This window comes from Phyllostomus hastatus, unplaced genomic scaffold, assembly GCF_019186645.2.
Source record: "Phyllostomus hastatus isolate PE091 unplaced genomic scaffold, TTU_PhHast_1.1 phas_contig_16, whole genome shotgun sequence".
Lineage (NCBI taxonomy): Eukaryota > Metazoa > Chordata > Mammalia > Chiroptera > Phyllostomidae > Phyllostomus > Phyllostomus hastatus.
This window is the reverse complement of record NW_025333643.1, coordinates 14,727,234-14,746,088: the sequence shown is the minus strand read 5'-3', so window position 1 is coordinate 14,746,088 and position 18,855 is coordinate 14,727,234. Positions and strand designations below refer to the sequence as shown.

Below are 18,855 nucleotides of genomic sequence, written 5' to 3'. Positions count from 1 at the left end.
GGTGGTTAAGATTTGCTTTTTATCAATTAAAAATTATTTGTGCAATATAATAAAAATCAAAGAATAAACTTTTTGAGAACTACTGAAGACTTTTAAAGCATTAAATATGATGTATACAATGTACCTTAAACTCTTAAGTATTCTAGCATATCTAAAATCATCTTGATTGCTAACACATATTAGATTACAATAACAGAAACACCATGTGCTTATTATATGTCAGGCATTACATGTGAAGCTCTTTATGTACACAATCTTGCTTAACCCTCCCCATAAAATACCTGCTAAATAGGTACTATTATTATCTTCATTTTCAAATGAGAAAATGAAGGCCTGATGAAGTCACAGATCAGGTAGAGTCAGGCCTTGAACTGGACTATCCTCCTCATCTTCCTCCAGCTGTAGAGACTTGCCTGTTCAAAATTCATCTTGTCCAGAAAATCAACTACATTATGTACAATGAAATTGGCAGTAAATTTTAAATGATGCTAACATTTAACCACATAAGAAAAACCAAACAATGAGAAGGAAATGGGCCAAATATGGGGAAACAAGAGAAATAGGGAAACAATTCTCTGAAATATACTGAAAAAATTCACGTGCCCTACTAGGTGAAACCTGAGAACACAGATGACCCTTTATGTAATTGCCCAAAGCTTTTGAGTAAATGAAAGAAAAATCTCATTATCAAATACAAATATCAGTATCTTTGGTGTGCAAGCCGGTGCTCAATCCACTGAGCAACACCAGCCAGGACTGCAAATCACTGTTCAAATATCAGTATCTTTAAGAAGCCATTATGTCATTAGTTGATTGATAGTTACTCTTATTTTTTAAATCTTAACTCTTGACTTATAAAAGCTGAGTCACACTGAAGTTCCCAAAGTTCATTTTATTTTTAATAAAATATAACTTAGAATAGAAAATATTAATGTTTTAAATTTATAATGTTTTAAAACTTCTGCTTTGCTTCAGATATTATTGAAGCTAAAAAAAATTTGTAGCTTTGAACTAACATATAATATATAATTCTAGCAAACACACAGACTACCACAGTAATAGGAGGGCCTCTCTCTGCTTTCTTTTTCCCTCTCTTTCCTAACTACTCTATCTACTTTGCCTTCAACTTTGCTTCTCTCAACCTCCCACCCTCAGATCTTTCTTTTTGCTTTTGAAAAACAGAAAATATTATGTTAGGTAAAGAAACAAGCTTCTAGCATATTCAAAGTATCCCCCTATAATAAAAAATGCATAGGTTTAAAGACTGTTTAGCTTCCTCCAACACTTCATAATGATAATCTGTGAAAAGTACAAATCAGAATGTACTTGTTTACATATTAATATTTAGACTTTGACTAATTTTTCCCCTTTAGTTTGTCCTTCTCTAAGTAATCTTTTTAAAAAATAACAGCATTGAAAAATTCTCCCAAAACTCCCACCAAAATAGGCTACTAACTATATCAACATCCTTAAGATTCTATAAGATTTTAACACTACCATTAATCCCAGAGGCAATCATAGTCTAAGAAGTCCTATATTGAATGCAGATCAAAATCAATACAGTTATCACACACCAATAATTTATGTTATAAATATTTTGGGAAATAATGAATTACCTTTCAAAATATAATCTGTAAAGTTAAATTAGAAAACAAAATGACCTGTGCCTCCATTACTAGACTACAATATGAAAAACAATTACACTGAAGTGCGTTATTCTAAAAGTACTACACAAATCTTCTAACATTGTTAGAGTAATCCTAAAGTATTAACAGTACACCATCATCTAGCCTAGAATATTATTAACTAAGATAATTAATGCAAAAACTTTATCGCACTGAATTATACTCACTCTGAGCGGAGTCGGGCTTCCATACCATCTGGTAGAAAAAGTTTTATTGTAGAAACAATACAGCCATGGGTAACTGGTTAAAACAAACAGATAAGATGAATAAAATAATTATTTAAGAATATAAATCTTCATGCCTCACATCTGCAGACATACATTTTATTATCATATGTAATAACTTCCGGGGGGGGAAATAAATCGGGTGGTTTAATAACAACATTCATTCCCCTGGAGAAACTTATCGCTAAACATAATGAATCACAATTACAGGCAGAATTTTGTTTTGAAAAGTGTCCTTACCTCCAATGCTCTAACAAGTCAATAAAAGATCAATTGAATAGACGGAAATACAACTGAGGGGGAAAATGCACTTAATCCTTTATTTGCCGGCAGCAAACATAAGTCCAACTATTCCCCAGTTTAAAATTTGGCTCTTATTCCTAATTTTCCTGTCAACAATCTATAACTCCTATCCACACCTCACAAAACTCTAACATTCTGCATAAGATAGCTTAGAATATGCTATTCAATTCCTCTTTTCACGAGTGAGAAAACCAAGTCCTCAGACAAGTGGAACTGTTTCTATAACTCTGCTATCAGAGCTGTTTGTCAGACTTCAGGACTGAAGTTTTCGGTGTAGTATTTAAAATTCTGATTTTGTTTTCCTGGTGGTTGTTTCTTCCCCCAAGCATCTTCATATAACATTGTATCAGTCATGTAGATGACTTACTATTGCTTCTTACTTGCTTCTTTTCCTTCTGAAGATTTCGAAAGGCAAAAGTCCCCAAAAGTAGCACTTGTACAGAGAGCTTCTCTTTGTGTGTGGGTTTGATATGAAAAAAAGTTTTTTTGGATGACTTAAAGGTAGAGTTTTTTGTTTCTCTATTCTTCAGATATTATATCTTCCAGGGTTCAAAGAGTTAATTTATTTAGTTTACCAAACTCGAACTAAAAGCTAATGCAAGGGGATGAAAATATACTATATTTTTATTAGAGGACTAGTGGTTATATAACTTAGAAGATTAGTGGTTATATAACTATATACATTTGCCAAAACTCACTGAATTGTACATGTTAAATTGATGTTGTAAGAAAACTGTATCTCAATAAAACTGACTTTAAAGAATAGAGTAAATGTGCTTATAGGAGAGTAACTTATTAAGTAATCAGGCCTATGAATCATCAAGATGATATTATAAGCATGAAGTAATATTACTCTGTCATTTGAAAATGCACATTAAATTTAATTTAGCACACTTTACTCAATATTGATTTTCATTAATTTATTATATGAAAAATGCTAACACATTATCAAGAAGCATGTATGGGACCATCTTCTAAACTCTGCTTAACATAGCAGTTATGACCATGACCACTGAGCTCCTTCCTTCCTTTCAAGCCTCATTCTCCTCGCTGCTACCAAAAATGTCCTATACAAGAACAACGCTATCTGCATCTCCAAATACCTTGCTTTTCACAATCCCATGCCTTTTACACAAGCTGTCTTCTTTATCAGTGAAATGTCCTTTATCCTCTGGCTTGCATGACCAAATGCTACTTATCCTCTAGGTTCAGACTTTCTAGTTCCATCACCAAAGCTCAGTGACTGAGTTAGGTGTCCCCAGAACCTCCTATATGTACTCATTATAACATTAAAGACACTGCATTTTGAATTTTTATCATTTACACAATACCTGTCTCACCAGTTAGATTCAACTTTTTGAGGGCAGCAAGGATTGTATGCTTCTGGCACAAAGCAGGCATTTAATAAAGGCTTACTGAATATGTCAAAGAACATGTCTGGTTAATATTTTACAGCTTCCATTACTCAGGGATGAAACTGCCTGCCTCTCACTTTGAGAATGGCAGGGTTCATCTCCACTTGCAAGAAACACCTAGTTCCCTCCTTTTAGTGGCAGAAGACAGGAAAGGGACGGACTTATTATTCCAGCTCTATGGGACCCAGAAATTTACTATAAACAGGCTACAATAAATACAGGAACAGAATATAAAAAGATCCAGTAAGACTGACACTTTAACAAAATATTTAAATTAGTAATAGTTTTTTGGAGTTTTTTTCAGATAGGTATAGCAAGTTACAGTACTAAGCTGGCAAACTAATATGTTACATAATGATTTCTGTCACTCAGATACAGCATCTGAAAGGCCAGCAATTGGACTGATATAAAAACTGTGAGATAAACCAAGGGCTAACACTGACTGGGCAATTCAGGATTGCTATACTACTGAAGGGAATCTATACTCAAGTAGTTTGAAGGATCCCTTGAAATGACAGGCAATAACAGGAAGTTCAATGATGAAGACCATAAAAGCCCAAGACACCTTTAATAAAACAAGACCTAGGCCCTGGCTAGGTGACTCATCAGGTACTTGGAGCATCATTCCCATAGGCCAAAGTTGCAGGTTCAATGTCAAGTCAAGGCAAATACAGTAATCAATCAATGAATGCATAAATGGGTGGAACACCAAATCGACGTTTCTCTTTTTCTCTCTCTAAAGTCAATAAAAAAATAAAACAAACAAACAAACAAATAAGACCTAAATGAAAGGTGTTAACATTTCCCTTAGAGGTGTTAATAATTCCCCAAGCTGGGGAATTATTTGCTTAGTTCTGTTTTTTTCTTTTTTAACCCTCACACAAGGACATTTTTCCATTGCTTTTAGAGATAGAGGAAGGGAGAGAGAGAAACAATGATGTGAGAAAGAAACATTGACCACTACCTCCGATATGCACCCAGACTGAGGATCATAGGTGCCTAGACTGCAACGTTTAGGTTACAGGATGACACTCCTATCAACCAGCCGAGCCACATGGACGAGGGCTGCTTAATTTCCTTTTGACTGCAATCTAAGATACAAGAGTCACCGCACTTTTACTCCTAAATTTTTGCTTCATAACGTTTCTAATTCAAAGACCTTTTTCTTCAAGTTAGAAGAGAGGCAGGAAAAGTTGGCCGAATAGACAAATACTCTTTTGATTCTAAAAAAAACATATTTTTGAGTTAATACTGTACCATTCTGTCTTCATTTGTGAGTTGAGTTCAGTTACAAAAACTTTATCTCAGGTGTAATTCCTATAGGAAAGGTCACATAAATGCTTTAGACTTTCTCTTTACTTACCCATTTTCAGAAAGATAAATGGGTTTCCTAGGTTCTTCCAAATGTGATCAAATATTTTTCTTTTCTTTTTTAAAATCATTGTGTATTCATGGATTTAAACAAATTTGATACATTCCAACCCACCGCTATTACTATTTGATGCTCAAATTGGCCCATCTTTGATCAGTCAGAACTCCACATTAATTCCTGAGTCCTTCTGATGAAAATCCAGCAGTCTTGGGTGGCTTCAGTGCTTTCTGGTATGATAAATCTTCTAGGTTCAACCTGTGTACTTCCTGCCCTATCCTCAGAATCAGCTACTACCTCTCCCAGGAATCCTGTTTCTACCTTTTTATTTGGTGGGAGAATTCCTTCCTCTAGATATGTAGATTCATCTACCACTTTCTTTAGCATAGTGTGGAATACTGCTCTTTGACTTATTTTTCAATTCACCTAGGAGGAGTGGTAGTTCTTTGGCTTTACCCGTTTGTTCAATATTCACTGAGAACCTACTGGCTACAAAGCAGTATGATGAGAATAATGGGGAAAAAAACCCCAAGATGATTACAACTAGGTCCTTGTCCTTGAAATTTCAGTTTAGAGAAAACTAAAATACTTAACATAACAAAAGGGGAAACTTTCACAAATGCTACAAGAGGTACGAAACACTATGGGAACTGGGAATGGACAAGGGCAAGGGAAGGATTTATGACAAGGGTAAAAAAAAAAGAATAGGATTTTCTTTTTTTTTTGGAAGGAAAATAGAAGGGAGGCAGAGAAAATGGCATGAGCAAAGAAAGAGAAAAAGAGAAGGATTTGAGAAAGTACAAATCTAAGGAGAGCAGCTGGAGAAGACTGAAGAGGCTAAGTGAAGAATGTATTTTAAGGCCCTCTATGTGGCAGGCCTCATGCTAAGCACACTATACTAATGACAAATCATGCAAATAGTTATTTTATGTCCTATTTTACAAATGAGAAAACTAAGGTCAAAGAGGCTACAGTAACTTGCTGTCTACCATACCTTTGGCAAGTGACAGTGCTAAGACTCAAAAGAATCTTTTCCATATATCACGTTATCTCTAAATAATCTAGTTTAATAGTTTAACATATATAAGGGAAGTAATGGGAAATAAAGAGGTTGAATTGAGTCCACCTTTTTTAGGGCCTCAAGTGCACACTTAACAATTCCAGACTTTATTCCACAATATGGCACAGTCACTAGGGCTTTTAAAAGCAGGGGAATAAGCCCTGGCTGGCATAGCTCAGTGGACTGAACGCAGGCTGCGAACCAAAGTGTCGCAGGTTCGATTCCCAGTCAGGGCACATGCCTGGGTTGCAGGCCACAGCCCCCAGCAACCACACATTGATGTTTCTCTCTCTCTCTCTCTCTCTCTCTCTCTCTCTCTCTCTCTCTCTCTCTCTCTCTCTTTCTCCTTCCCTTCCCTCTCTAAAATTAAAAATCTTAAAAAAAAAAAAGGCAGGGGAATGACATAAATGAATCTGTAACAGAAGAATGGCCAGAAGTAGAGAATTGCTGTAACACCCTAGGATGGCACAGGAAAAACAAGCAGTAGCAGGTAAAGAGGGCAAATGGTGTAGATGACACAACTACTGGAAGCAAGAGAAAGGACTCAGACAAGATACCAAGAAGCTGAGCTAGAGTGCTTGGGAGGATGATGGTGCAACAGAAGAAACTGGAAAGTCAGTAGAATGCTCTAGTTTGAAGAGGAAATTAAGCTTTGTACAGAGTGTTTATAAGGTGACAGCAGGACATTCAAGGGGAAACAAGCAAGAAGCTGGAAATACAGGTGTAGAGCTAGCATGAACAGATTCACCAGACAAAACAAGAAGTGAAACTTGGGACTTGAGGATAAGGGAAAGCATACAAAACAGTTGCCATGAATTTATAATTGAGCAGGTTTCTTAAACCTGGTTGTCCAAAAGAATAATTTGAGGCTTTTTAAACTATGTATGTCCAGGCCCCATGTAAGCAATTCTCCTTCTTAGGACTGATGGAGTAAGATCCAGGCATCCGTAGTTTTACAAACCTCTGAAGGTAACTGTAGTGAACATCCTAGGTAGATTATTTTAAATAAAAAGGGGGTGGGCTGGGGACTGCACAGTAGGTAGAAATTACACTCACCTGTTCCCAGCCCTAAACTCATTTACAGCTACATGAGAGAGCAAATCAACCTGAATAACCCACTGAAGGACAGCTAACTGAAATATTATAACTAAGGATTTATAGAAGAAGCCACAGAGACTGGTAAGATGGACAGAAATGTGAAAAGAGCTGGCCCCTCCACCCACAAGTGGTGGCTGAGAAGCCGGAGGGTTAGCTTGGCTGCAAAACTCCCTCCCCCCAGGAGTGTGGGGTCTCAACCCTATGCAGGAATCCCCAATCCAGAATAACAGAGATAGGAAAAGCAGCCCTAGCACCTGGTGGTGAAAATCATTGGAGATTCAGTCACCTAGGAGAGAAGAGAGTCTGCTGGAGACACAGACCCCATCTTCACAGTGACAAGCACTTCTATAGTTACAGCACCAGCCTCAGCACCAGCCTGGGGAGTGCACTGCCTGGTCCCCAGATTGCTGGCAAGGCTACTCTGCTACGTGCAGATCCTGCAGAGGGGTCTGCTGGCCACACCCAGCAATGAGCTTTGGGGCACTCTTTTTCTGGGGAGGCTCTTGGCAGACTCAGAGAGTGACACTGAACTGTGTGGCTTTGGAAAGGGGACCCCCCTCCCCACATGTTAAATCAGTTGGCCAGCCCAGTCCTGCTGAGTTCAGTCATGCAGGGGATCAGAGTGGGGGCACAAAGCTGGGCCTTTTGAAAGGTACCTCCTGGGGAGGCCTTCTCTGGGAATCAGATATGTGGGTGCTGGGTTGTATGGCTAAATTGTGGGAGGGGGATTCGAGAGGGGAAGAGGGGACACTCATACCTCCCCTGTGAGCTCAGCCCACACTCCACACTATCTCAGGAAGGGAAGGAAGTGCTTGCCCAGCTCCTACAGGATTGCAGGAACCACCCCCAACAGGAGACTTCCAAGTCCTGGATACCCTGCCCTGCTGAGCTCAGTTCCATGGCAGGGAAGGAAGAGCTGCTCAGAGCTAGGACATTCAGAGTGTGAGTCCCTGAAAGGCTGTTGTTGGGGACCGGGATGAAGTGCTTGGCCCCCTACTGCAGTCTAGGTCGACATCACCCCAAATGGGAGACTTTTTTTAAAAAAAAGATTTCATGTATTTATTCTTAGAGAAAGGGGAAGTGAGGGAGAGAAACATTAATGTATGAGGGAAACATTAACTGGTTGCCTCTTGCACATGTCTCAACCAGGGACCAGGCCCATAACTTAGGCAGGTGTCCTGGTCTGGAGCTTTGTGGGACAACATTGAACCAATGAGCTATACCAGTCAGGGCAATGGAAGTCTCTTCTGATCTGTCCTCCGAAGTCTAGTGGCTTCATCTGGCTGAGTTTGCTAAACCAACATGAAACTGTGATGTACCCCTCCTGGGGGAGCTAGAGTTGTAGAGACTGAGTGGTTTAGCTCTGGAGTAGGGGCCACTTTCCCCTCATTAAGGCCTGATTGTGTGACCCTCAGGTAGGGGACCCACTAGCCCCATCCTCCTAACCCCAGTTACCTCACCTTACTGATCTCACAACCTGTGGAAGGGGCTACGGTTCACAGCCACCCTGGGCTTACACTATAGTCTTTCTTCACAATGGTCTGCAGAAAAACCAGGCAACCTCAGTGGGAGGCAACGTAGCTGACAGGGGAGACAAAGTAGCTGACAGGTGGAAGCAGACCTTAGGGAGCCTTGGACCTTTTGCAGATCTGCCTGCAACTCTAAGCTGGAGGAAGCCAACCCCTGTACACAGATTAGCCCATTTCACACATACCCAGGCCCAGCAGACATAGCCACAAACACTGAATAGTGTGGTAGCTTCAGACAGGTAGCCCAAGGCCAATTACATACAACATCTGACATCAACCTGTATCTGAACTTTGCCCAAGTGGATGGGGTGGTGGGCTTCACACCACACCAGGGCTGGACCCTTTAGCCACACCCAAAGAGGGATTCTGGCAGAAAACCAGACCCTGTTGGGAACAAATCTACCTCAGGGGGCAGAGCAACACACATATAGTGATCAAGGTTTATCCTTCTGCTCAGACAGCCTGAAGGGTAAACTCCACCGATGAAAGGGCCAAGAGCATTCAAGACTTAACTACAACCAGAGGATGCACATAATCCACAAGAAACATTCCTGGAGCATAAAACTCAGATGATCTGTAAGACTGGGTCACTGAGCCCAACAAGACACCTTCATCTTAAAGCCATCATAACAAGTTTGGGAGTCACAGCAGATCTACCTAATACATGCAGACAAAATGGGGAGACAAAAAATATGCCACAAATGAAACAACAAGAGAAACCCTCCCCAAAAGAATTAAATGAAATGGAAACAACCAAAATACCAGATGCAGAGCTTAAAACAATGGTTATGAGGATGCTCAAAGACCTTAGGGAAAGAATGGATGACCTCAATGAGAACTTAAACAAAGAGAGAGTAAGCATTACAAAGTACACAGAAACCATAGAAAAAGTGGTCAGAAGTGAAGAATACAATACCCGAAATAAAAAATATTGATTCCTAGAAGGAATCAATAGCTGGTTAGATGAAGCAGAGGAATAATTCATCTTGTCCCTGCTTAGAGGACAAGATAAAATAAGTACCCAAACAAAGCATCAAAGAGAGAGAGGGAGAGACAGAGAAAAAGAGAAAAAGAGAGAGAGAATTTTAAAAAGTAAGGAAAGTCTAAGGGACCTCTGGGACAACATCAAGTGTAACAACATCTACATCATAAGGGTATCAAAACAAGAAGAGAGTGAGGAAGAAACAGAGAACCTGTTTGAAGAAGTAATAGCTGAAAACTTCCCTTACCTGGTGAAGGAAAATGCCACAGTTCAGGAAGCACAGAGAGTCCCAATCAAAGATGAACCCAAAGGCACACACCAAGACACATCATAATTCAAATGCCAAAGGTTAAAAAAAATAATATTAAAAACAGCAAGAGAAGAGCAATTAGTTACCCACAAAGAAGGTCCCATAAGGCTGTCAGCTGATTTCTCAAGAGAAACACTTCAGACCAGAAGGTATTGGCATGAAATATTCAAAGTGATGAAAAGCAAGAACCTACAACCAAGACTACTCAATCCAGCAAGGCTATCATTTAAAATTGAAGGCAAAATAAAGAGCTTCCCAGACAAGAAGTTCACTACCACCACATCAGTATAACAAGAAATGTTGAAGGACCTGCTTTAAGAAGAAAGAAAAGAAACTGAGAGAGAGAGGAACATAGGTATAAAGAATAAAGTGACAATAAATAAGTATCTATTAATATATAAGTGAATTAAATGCTCCGATCTAAAGATATAGGGTAGCTGAATGGATAAAAAAAAGAACATGACCCATATGCTGTCTCCAAGAGACCCACCTCAGAACAAAAGATACACACAGACTGAAAGTAAAAGGATGATAAAAATATTCCACGTAGCACTGGCTGGTTTGGCTCAGTGGGTTGAGCGACAGCCTGCACACTGAAAGGTTGTCAGTTCGATTCCCATTCAAGCCACATGCCTGGGTTGTGGGTCAGGTCCCCAGTTGGGGGCATGCAAGAGGCAACCAACCAATGTTTCTCTCACACATCGATGTTCCTCTCCCTTGCTTCCCCTCTCTCTAGAAATGAATAAATAAAATGTTTAAAAAACATTCCAAATAGAAACAAAAACAAAGGTGGGGTAGCAATACTTAAGACAAAATAGACTTCCAAACAAAAGCCAGAAGAAGAGACAAAGAAAGTCACTACATAACACTAAAGGGATCAATCCAATAGGAGGCTATAACCCTTATAAACATATATGCATCCAACATAGGAGCACCTAAATATTAAAAAAAAAAAAACCTTGGTGGACATTAAGTAAGGGATCAACAGCAACAGAATCATAGTAGAAGAATATAACACCCAACTGATATCAACGGACTAATCATCAGACAACAAATCAATAAGCCATCTGTGGCCAGGTGGGTCAGTTAGTTAGGGTGTCATCTTATACACCAGGAAGTTGCAGGTTCATCCCTAGTCAGGGCATGTATGGGAGGCAACCTATCAATGTTTGTCTTCCACATCCATGTTTTTTTCTCTCCCTACCCCTGTCTAAAATCAGTAAACGTATCCTTGGGTGAGGATTTAAAAATAGTATACTTGTTTAAAAAAATTAAAAAATGCCCTGGCTGGTGTGGCTCAGTGGATTGAGTGTGCGCCTACAAACCAAAGGGTCACCAGTTTGATTTCTGGTCAGGGCACATGCCTGGACTGTGAGCCAGGTCCACAGTGGGGGGCACATGAGAGGCAACCACACATTGATGTTTCTCTCCCTTTCTCCCTCCCTTCCTCTCTGTCTAAAAATAAAATATTTTTTAAAGATTTTATTCATTTATTTTTAGAGAGGGAAGGGAGGAAGAAAGAGAGAGAGCGAGAGAGAGAAACATCAATGTGTGGTTGCTGGGGGTCATGGTCTGCAACCCAGGTATGTACCCTGACTGGGAATCGAATCTGTGACACTTTGGTTTGCAGCCCGCACTCAATCCACTGAGCTACACCAGCCAGGAAATAAAAGTTTTTAAAAAATCAAAAAGGCAACAGCAACCTTAAACAGCACAATGGATCTGATGGATTTAATTGATGCTTATAGAACATTTCATCCCAAAGCAGCAGAATATACATTGTTCTCAAGTGCACATGGAACATTCTCAAAGACAGACTACCTGTTAGGACACAAAATAAATCTTAATAAATTCAAGAAGATTAAAATCATATCAAGCATCCTTTCTGACCACAATTAGATGAAATTAAAAATCAACTACAATAAAAAAACTGAAAAACATTCAAACACATGGAGGCTAAATTGCATGTTATTAAACAATGAATAGGTTAGCAATGAGATCAAGGAAGAAATCAAGTTACCTGAATACAAATGAAAATGAACACATAACAACCCAAAATCTATGGGACACAGAGAAAGCAGTCCTAAGATGGAAGTTCACAGCTTTACTGACCTATCTCAAGAAACAAGAAAAAATCTCATTAAAAATTCAAACACTACACCTAAAAAACCTGGAAAAAGAAAAATAAACAAAGCCCTACAGTAAGTAGAAGGAAAGAAATAATAAAGATTGGGGTTGAAATAAATGACATAAAGACTAAAAAAAAAAAACAGTATGAAAGATCAATGAAACCAAAAGCTTATTCTTTGAAGAAAATGAACAAAATCGATAAACCTTTAACCAGACTCATAAAAAGACAAAGAGAGGACCCAAATAAACAAAATCAGAGATGAAAGAGAAGTTAACAACTGGCATTACAGAAATACAAAGGACTATAAAAAATACTACGAACAATTCTATGCCAGTAAGTTGGACAACTTGAGTGAAATGGATAAAGTCTTAGAAACATATGATCCTCCAAAACTGAATCAAGAAAAATCAGAAAATCTCAACAGACCACTGACAACTAATGAAATTGAAGCAGTAACCAAAAACAAAAGTTCTGGGCCTGATAACTTCACAGACTAATTTTAGCAATGATTCAAAGAAGAACTAAACCTATCCTTCCTCAAACTATTGCAAAAAATTCAAGAGGAAGGAAGGCTTTTTATGAGGCCAGGATTATTCTAATTATAAAACCAGATAAAAACACTATAAAGAAAGAAAATTAGGCCCTGGCTGGCGTAGCTTGGTGGATTGAGCGCGGGCTGCGAACCAAGGTGTCGCAGGTTCGATTCCCAGTCAGGGCACATGCCTGGGTTGCAGGCCATAACCCCCAGCAACCGCACATTGATGTTTCTCTCTCTGTCTCCCTCCCTTCACTCTCTAAAAGTGAAGAAATAAAAAATCTTTAAAAAAAAAAAGAAAGAAAATTATAGGCCAATATCCCTGATGAAATAGATGCTAAAATCCTCAACAAAATATCAGCAAAGCAGATCCAGCGATGTATTAAAAAGATCACACACCATGATCAAGTGGGATTCATCCCAGGGATGCCAGGTACAATATTCACAAATCAATAAACATGATACATCACATAAAGAAACTGAAGGATAAAAATCACAGGGTAATATTCATAGGTGCATAGCATCAGAAAGATTCTCTCAGTTAACCCAGCAAATCTGGTTACAGTCTGTGCTGAATCAGCTTTGTGATTTTCCCTAGCAGCTAGAAAGTGCAAGTATGTAAAGCTTGTGGTGAAAGCTACCAAGAACTAGGAACAAGCAAAAGTCAAAAGTCGAGGAGTAGTCTAGTTGGTGAGAGTATCTTTGAAATGGCCAATGATGGGCTCCAAAGGACAGACAGGTAAAGGAGCTCAGGTCTGAAGCCTACTGAGAATGAAGGGTAAACTTAATGGTAAAAAAGAGAGAAATGATACAAATGATTAACGAGGGTTTTAGTGATAATTAAAGTGTTGATGCCTGGCCATGCGCTGAGCACTTTATGAACACCCTTTCAGTGTTCACATGGAACACTGTGCCACATTGTGGACACTGAACACTACAATAAACCTTGAGGTAGTTAGTAGCAGTATGAATCCCATTTCATAAAATAAGGAAATTAAAGATTAGGCAGGGTAAGGAGAGGTAACTCACAGCAGAATAAAAAGGACAGGGGTAACAAGAAGGTTGCCAATTCCCAATCCTCATATTAGGAAGAAGGTCATAAAAATCTTAGTTAAGATGGCAGAAAGAACTTTTGTAAGATGATAGATGAAGATTCATGGGGCATTTTAAAATTTACTCAACCAATAGTGCCAGGTTGAGTATGAAGTTTCTAATGAAGACAGACACATTGTCTGCTCTTGCATAGCTTACAGTTTAATGAGGGAGGCAAATACATAACAGGGAGGAGTGCAGTGTGTAATAGGGACATGAAAGGGCACCTTGCCTAGCCTAGAAACATTTTTAGGGGAAAGAAAAAACATTTGTGTGCAATGGCTTGAAGGCCAGAAAAGGCAAGGTCTCCTGTGGGGAATAAAAATAATTCAGGGAAATTAGATCATAAAACAAAAGGAAGATACCATTGATCTTCCTCATAATAGGCTTTTTTTTTCCCCCATAGGAGCTTAACCCAGAAACAGATATTGATGAAGTGGACATAAGTTGATAAGCTGATTGGAATTGTATGTGGAATTTATAGAATTAACTGGTCCCAAACCTTGCAACAGAGGATTAATGAAATATGTGACCCAGAAAACTCATGTCCTGTCTGAGTAGTTTGTGGGTTTAAAAACAAAGTGGTGGCCACCAACTGATTTGCTAAGGCTCTCTTTCCAGGAGGATCTGATAGGTTGGCTTTCTCTCTTCCCACCTTCCTTAGAAAAAAATACATTAGAATGTCATCCTATTTGTTTACAATGACTACTTTTTACCTATAAGGCAGACTATTAGTACAGTACTAATCAGTGAGTTTTCTCCCTGGAGCCAAACTATATGGAAAGCCAACCATCAAAGTCATCTTGTTTTAAAAAGCTTGGAATAGAAGAGACACTAATATGAACTGAGATGTTTAATGGCAACAGGCTTGTATCACCTTTTAACAAAATCCAGACTTTACACACACACATTTTCATACTTTATTCTTTTTAAAGTTTCCATTTATACATTGTATGACAGAAATTTCATATATACTGGAGGGTTTTCACTGCAGTTTTATTAGCACTGTCCTTTTTAATTCAACTCCCTCTTCTCCTTTATACTCCACCCCACCACCCCATAAACACTCCAGGATGACTCAGCATTAATAACTGAGTATGCAGTCTTCCATGTTTTCCCCATATTTATACAATCATATACAAACATACACATATACATATACATGTACATATGTAAAGATGGGTGGGACTTTTTAAAAATAATGAAATTATTAAAAGTAATTTTCCCATTACTCAACAATATATCTTATTAAAATCCCTGAAATTCACATAATTCCAACTTATTCTTCTTAAAGCTGCTTAATGGGCAATTAAAAATTATGCTCCCATTGTTTTTTTGTACTATGGACACTGGTACCAAAAAATCCTTTTCATTGATCCTCATAAACGATTTTTTTAATCATTTCAAGTGTCTAATTTTATATCCTTATTATAAATACAGTCAAAAGCACTATCTGCATTGTTTTATTATAAATACAGTCAAAGCACATACTGCATTGTTTTATATGAATTCATGTTTTATGTTAATGACATAATGCCATACACATCTTTCAGCAATCTTAAGATATTTGAAATTTATCCTTATTGGTATATGAGAATTTAGTTCATACATTTTAATAGTTGTATAGTATTTTTGCTATATTTATTCTATTTAAATCATACATTTTGTTTTAGTTTTTTTTTCATCCTATTTACTTAGAACTTTTATAATGAATAACTACTGAACTTGATCAAATGCCTTTTAGCATCTACTGGTTATAGAGTTACATGTTTTTCAGATTTAGTTGGTAGATTAAATTGATAGATTTCCCCCAAACTGAATCGCCTTTGCATTTCTAGAATAAATTATTTGTTGTTTATTCTTGCTTCATTTCTAAATTTAATTTACTAATATGTTAATCCGAACCTTTTCCCTATTGTCACAAGTGAATTACGGTTTTTTTTTTGTACTATATGAGAATTTGGCAATAATAATATGCTGCTGACTTCTTTTCTATCTTTAAAGATTTTATTTATTTAATTTTAGAGAGAGGGAAAAAGAGGGAGAGAAATATTGATGTGTGGGAGAAACATCAACTGGCTACCTCTCACTCACTCCCAACCAGGGACCTGGCCCAGGCATGTGCCCCAACTAGAAATCGATCAGGTGATCTTTCATTCTGTGGAACAGTGCCCAACAACCGGGATGAACTGGTTAGGACTGCTGGCTTCTTTAAAGTATTTTGAGAGCTTTCTATTTTACCTATGTTTCAATTATTTACATTATATTTGATTTATCCATCTTTTTAAGAATAAGTTCAAATTGAGCCATGAAACCCTCAGTCTCTGGTGATTCTTTAGTAACTTTTTAGTCTCTTTTAAGGAAACTGACTTATTCAAGTTTTCCACATTTTGGGATAATTTTGCTAGGAAACTATTAATTTATTCTAGTTTTTTTTTCTTTGCCATAAGTTGGCATATAATAGTCTGTTAGAATTCTCTTAGTATATCCTGTATTTGTGTTTGTCCCCTTTTTCATTTCTTGTATATTTTTGCTAGTATTTTTTAACCTAATAAAAGAATCAAGGCTTATGAATTATCTATTTTATTGTTGTTGTTTTTTAAAGAACCAGCATTTGAGTTTATCCCTTCAGTTTTTTTATTTCATTAATTTCCGCTTTTTGGTTCTTCTCCCCAGCTTCCTTTTCTTGTTTTTGTTTTTTGTTTTTTTTAATTTCTAAGTGCCAAGTTCCTTCACTGTTTGCTTTTCTCCTTTACTACTCAAGGGATTTAAGATTACAAATATTTATCTGAGTTAGGGATTTACTACATTTCAGTATAAAAGGCTTCCTTCTTTTCTACATAGTTTGAAATTCCCCTTTTAGTTTTTTCTTTGATTGGTCATCCAGTAGTATTGTATAATTTCAGTACAATATTCCAAGTGATATAAAGCTTTCCTTAGTACTTTTTAGCATAGGATAAAACCTACCTTCCTTTTTTTTTCTGGCATATGCTTAAACCAGTAGTATTCACCTCATGACACAGCTGTATTCCAAGAGCCCATGCATAACATCAGTCAACTTTTTGAAGTCAACAAATACCAAAAGAAACAACCCTTTAAATGATGAAGAAATTTTTGTTTACTTCATTTCTTTAAAGTTGGTATAAAAGACCGTTAAATTTGCAAAGAAGCTTGTAAGAATTTGTTTATGAAATAATATTGTACTAACATGTAATTCTGTCTCAGGATTGTTCTCTTAGCTTTCTACAGCATTTTTTAATGAGTGTCACTTACAGCTAGATAGGGAAGAAGAGTGGGAAGGAGCTCGAAAAGGGCTGCATTCTGTCATAGTCACCCCCTTAGAGACCTGCATACATATTAGCGTATTAAAAGCTCTAGGAAGTTCACCTTATCCTGAGTTAACTAAGATGTCCTAAAGTATTTGATTACCTTATTCTGCAAAATCAATGAACACCTATTAATTCTCTTTGGGAAATGCAAGCCAAGGAGATAGACATTCCTTGGAGAAGAAGACAGTGTAATACAATTTTCTGTCTTCTGCAGGCTATTCACCTGGGGCCCAGTTAAACATTTTCTGAATCACTTGGTAGCAGAGGAGGTGTGATATGGCAACAATAGATGATATGTCCACTTCAGCTCTTCTCAGTATGGCCACATATAAGTTAGGTTCTTTTATTAAAGAGTACTAAATATTTTGCATCAAAATACAAACCTTTTTTCAATTTTACAATTGTAAATGGAAGTTCCTAAAACTCTGGCCCTACACAAATTCAAATATTAAAAGCCAACATCCCAGGAAGGCCAACAAAACCCAGTGAAAATAATACTGCAGTTGCAACACCAATGGAAGTATGTAATAATATAAACACATGCACACACACACCAGTATCCACATGTATACTGCGTAATGTCAGAGACTGAAGAATTAGGGTATCACCAGATCTCCAAGGGGGTGACTGTTATAGAATGTGGCTCCTTCCCAACTCCCTCCCACTGTCCATTTTAAACTAAAGCAGTGGAACTGCATTCTTTTGTTTCCTATTCATTTAGTTTTATGATCCAGCCATATAATTTTATGGTCATAAGTAGAGAGTTATTAACTATAGCCAGAAAGCTTCAGAATTCTAAAAATACAGACAATCTACATTTATTCAGCTACAGAACTTTTAGTTTCAAACACCGAGACATGAAATTTTACATCAGGGATAATTGTTCCGGGAAACAATGCATGCACAACTGACAAAGGTAAATAACTTCCCAGGCTCCTCTGTAGCTACAGGTAGCTAATATATGACGCATCCAGGTGGCCGGTGAGACAAAAGGAGAAATCTACTGGGAAGATTCTATGAAAGACTGTTCTTTCAACATAAAAAGAAAGCCACACAAGAAGGCATTTTGTCCCCACCTCATCCTTTTTTGCCTAGAACTATGGTGTGAGGAAAATAATGCCTGGGGCTGCAGCTATCACCCCTTGGCAAAAAGCAAAAGGTAAGAAACCAACATGTTAAGGATAATGGCATGGGAAGACAGTAAGACCCTAGACTCCTGATAAAAGCAATGAATCAACTAAACAAAGTCTGGACCTACCTGCCTCCAGACTTCTTGTTAACAATAAATATTGTTACAAAAATATCCTTATGGTTTAAGCTCTGATTGGTTGGGTATGGAGTCACTGAAGCCAATTGTTTCCTAACTGACAACGGTTGTGCCCTATGTTTTCATACTGTGATGAAGAATATAAAGTACTTATTAACATTTCAGATTTCAGAATTTTATAAAAAGGAATAAGGGATATGAGAAACTTTTAACTTTCACTGCATATATGCTGTATCTAAATTTCTTCTACAAGCACAAAATATTTTAACATTTAATGACAGAACAAAAAATAAACAAACTTAAAAGACAAAAAATAGGAAAAATTGATCCATACCCGTACCTTTCCGTGTGTTCTCCGTCACATCAACCCCAAACTGGATAATGTCACCAGAAAGAATTTCACATGGTGGACTTTCTTCAGAGCCTCGACTCAATCTCTGGCTATTTATAAAAGTACCATTGCTACTTTTAGTGTCTTGGAGATAAAACTGCAAAAATAAAATAGAAAAGGAAGAGCCAAAGATTA

The 18,855-nt window shown here is 37.6% G+C and overlaps 1 protein-coding gene across 33 annotated transcripts in view; it reads right to left on the bottom strand.

The window, feature by feature from the left end:
- The window catches only part of LOC123814288 (sarcolemma associated protein), a 154,344-nt gene that overhangs the window by 75,132 nt on the left and 60,357 nt on the right, over window positions 1-18,855 (bottom strand). For 21 of the 33 annotated variants that reach the window (XM_045831978.1, XM_045831976.1, XM_045831996.1 and 18 more), the window contains exons 3-4: window positions 18,670-18,817; window positions 1,853-1,925 (exon numbers count right to left, since the gene is read on the bottom strand). In XM_045831978.1, coding sequence (XP_045687934.1) covers window positions 1,853-1,925; window positions 18,670-18,817 — 221 coding nt within the window. Of the gene's footprint in view, window positions 1-1,852; window positions 1,926-18,663; window positions 18,818-18,855 lie in introns of all 33 variants that reach the window. The other 12 variants (XM_045831977.1, XM_045831973.1, XM_045831993.1 and 9 more) reach the window with 1 other exon arrangement.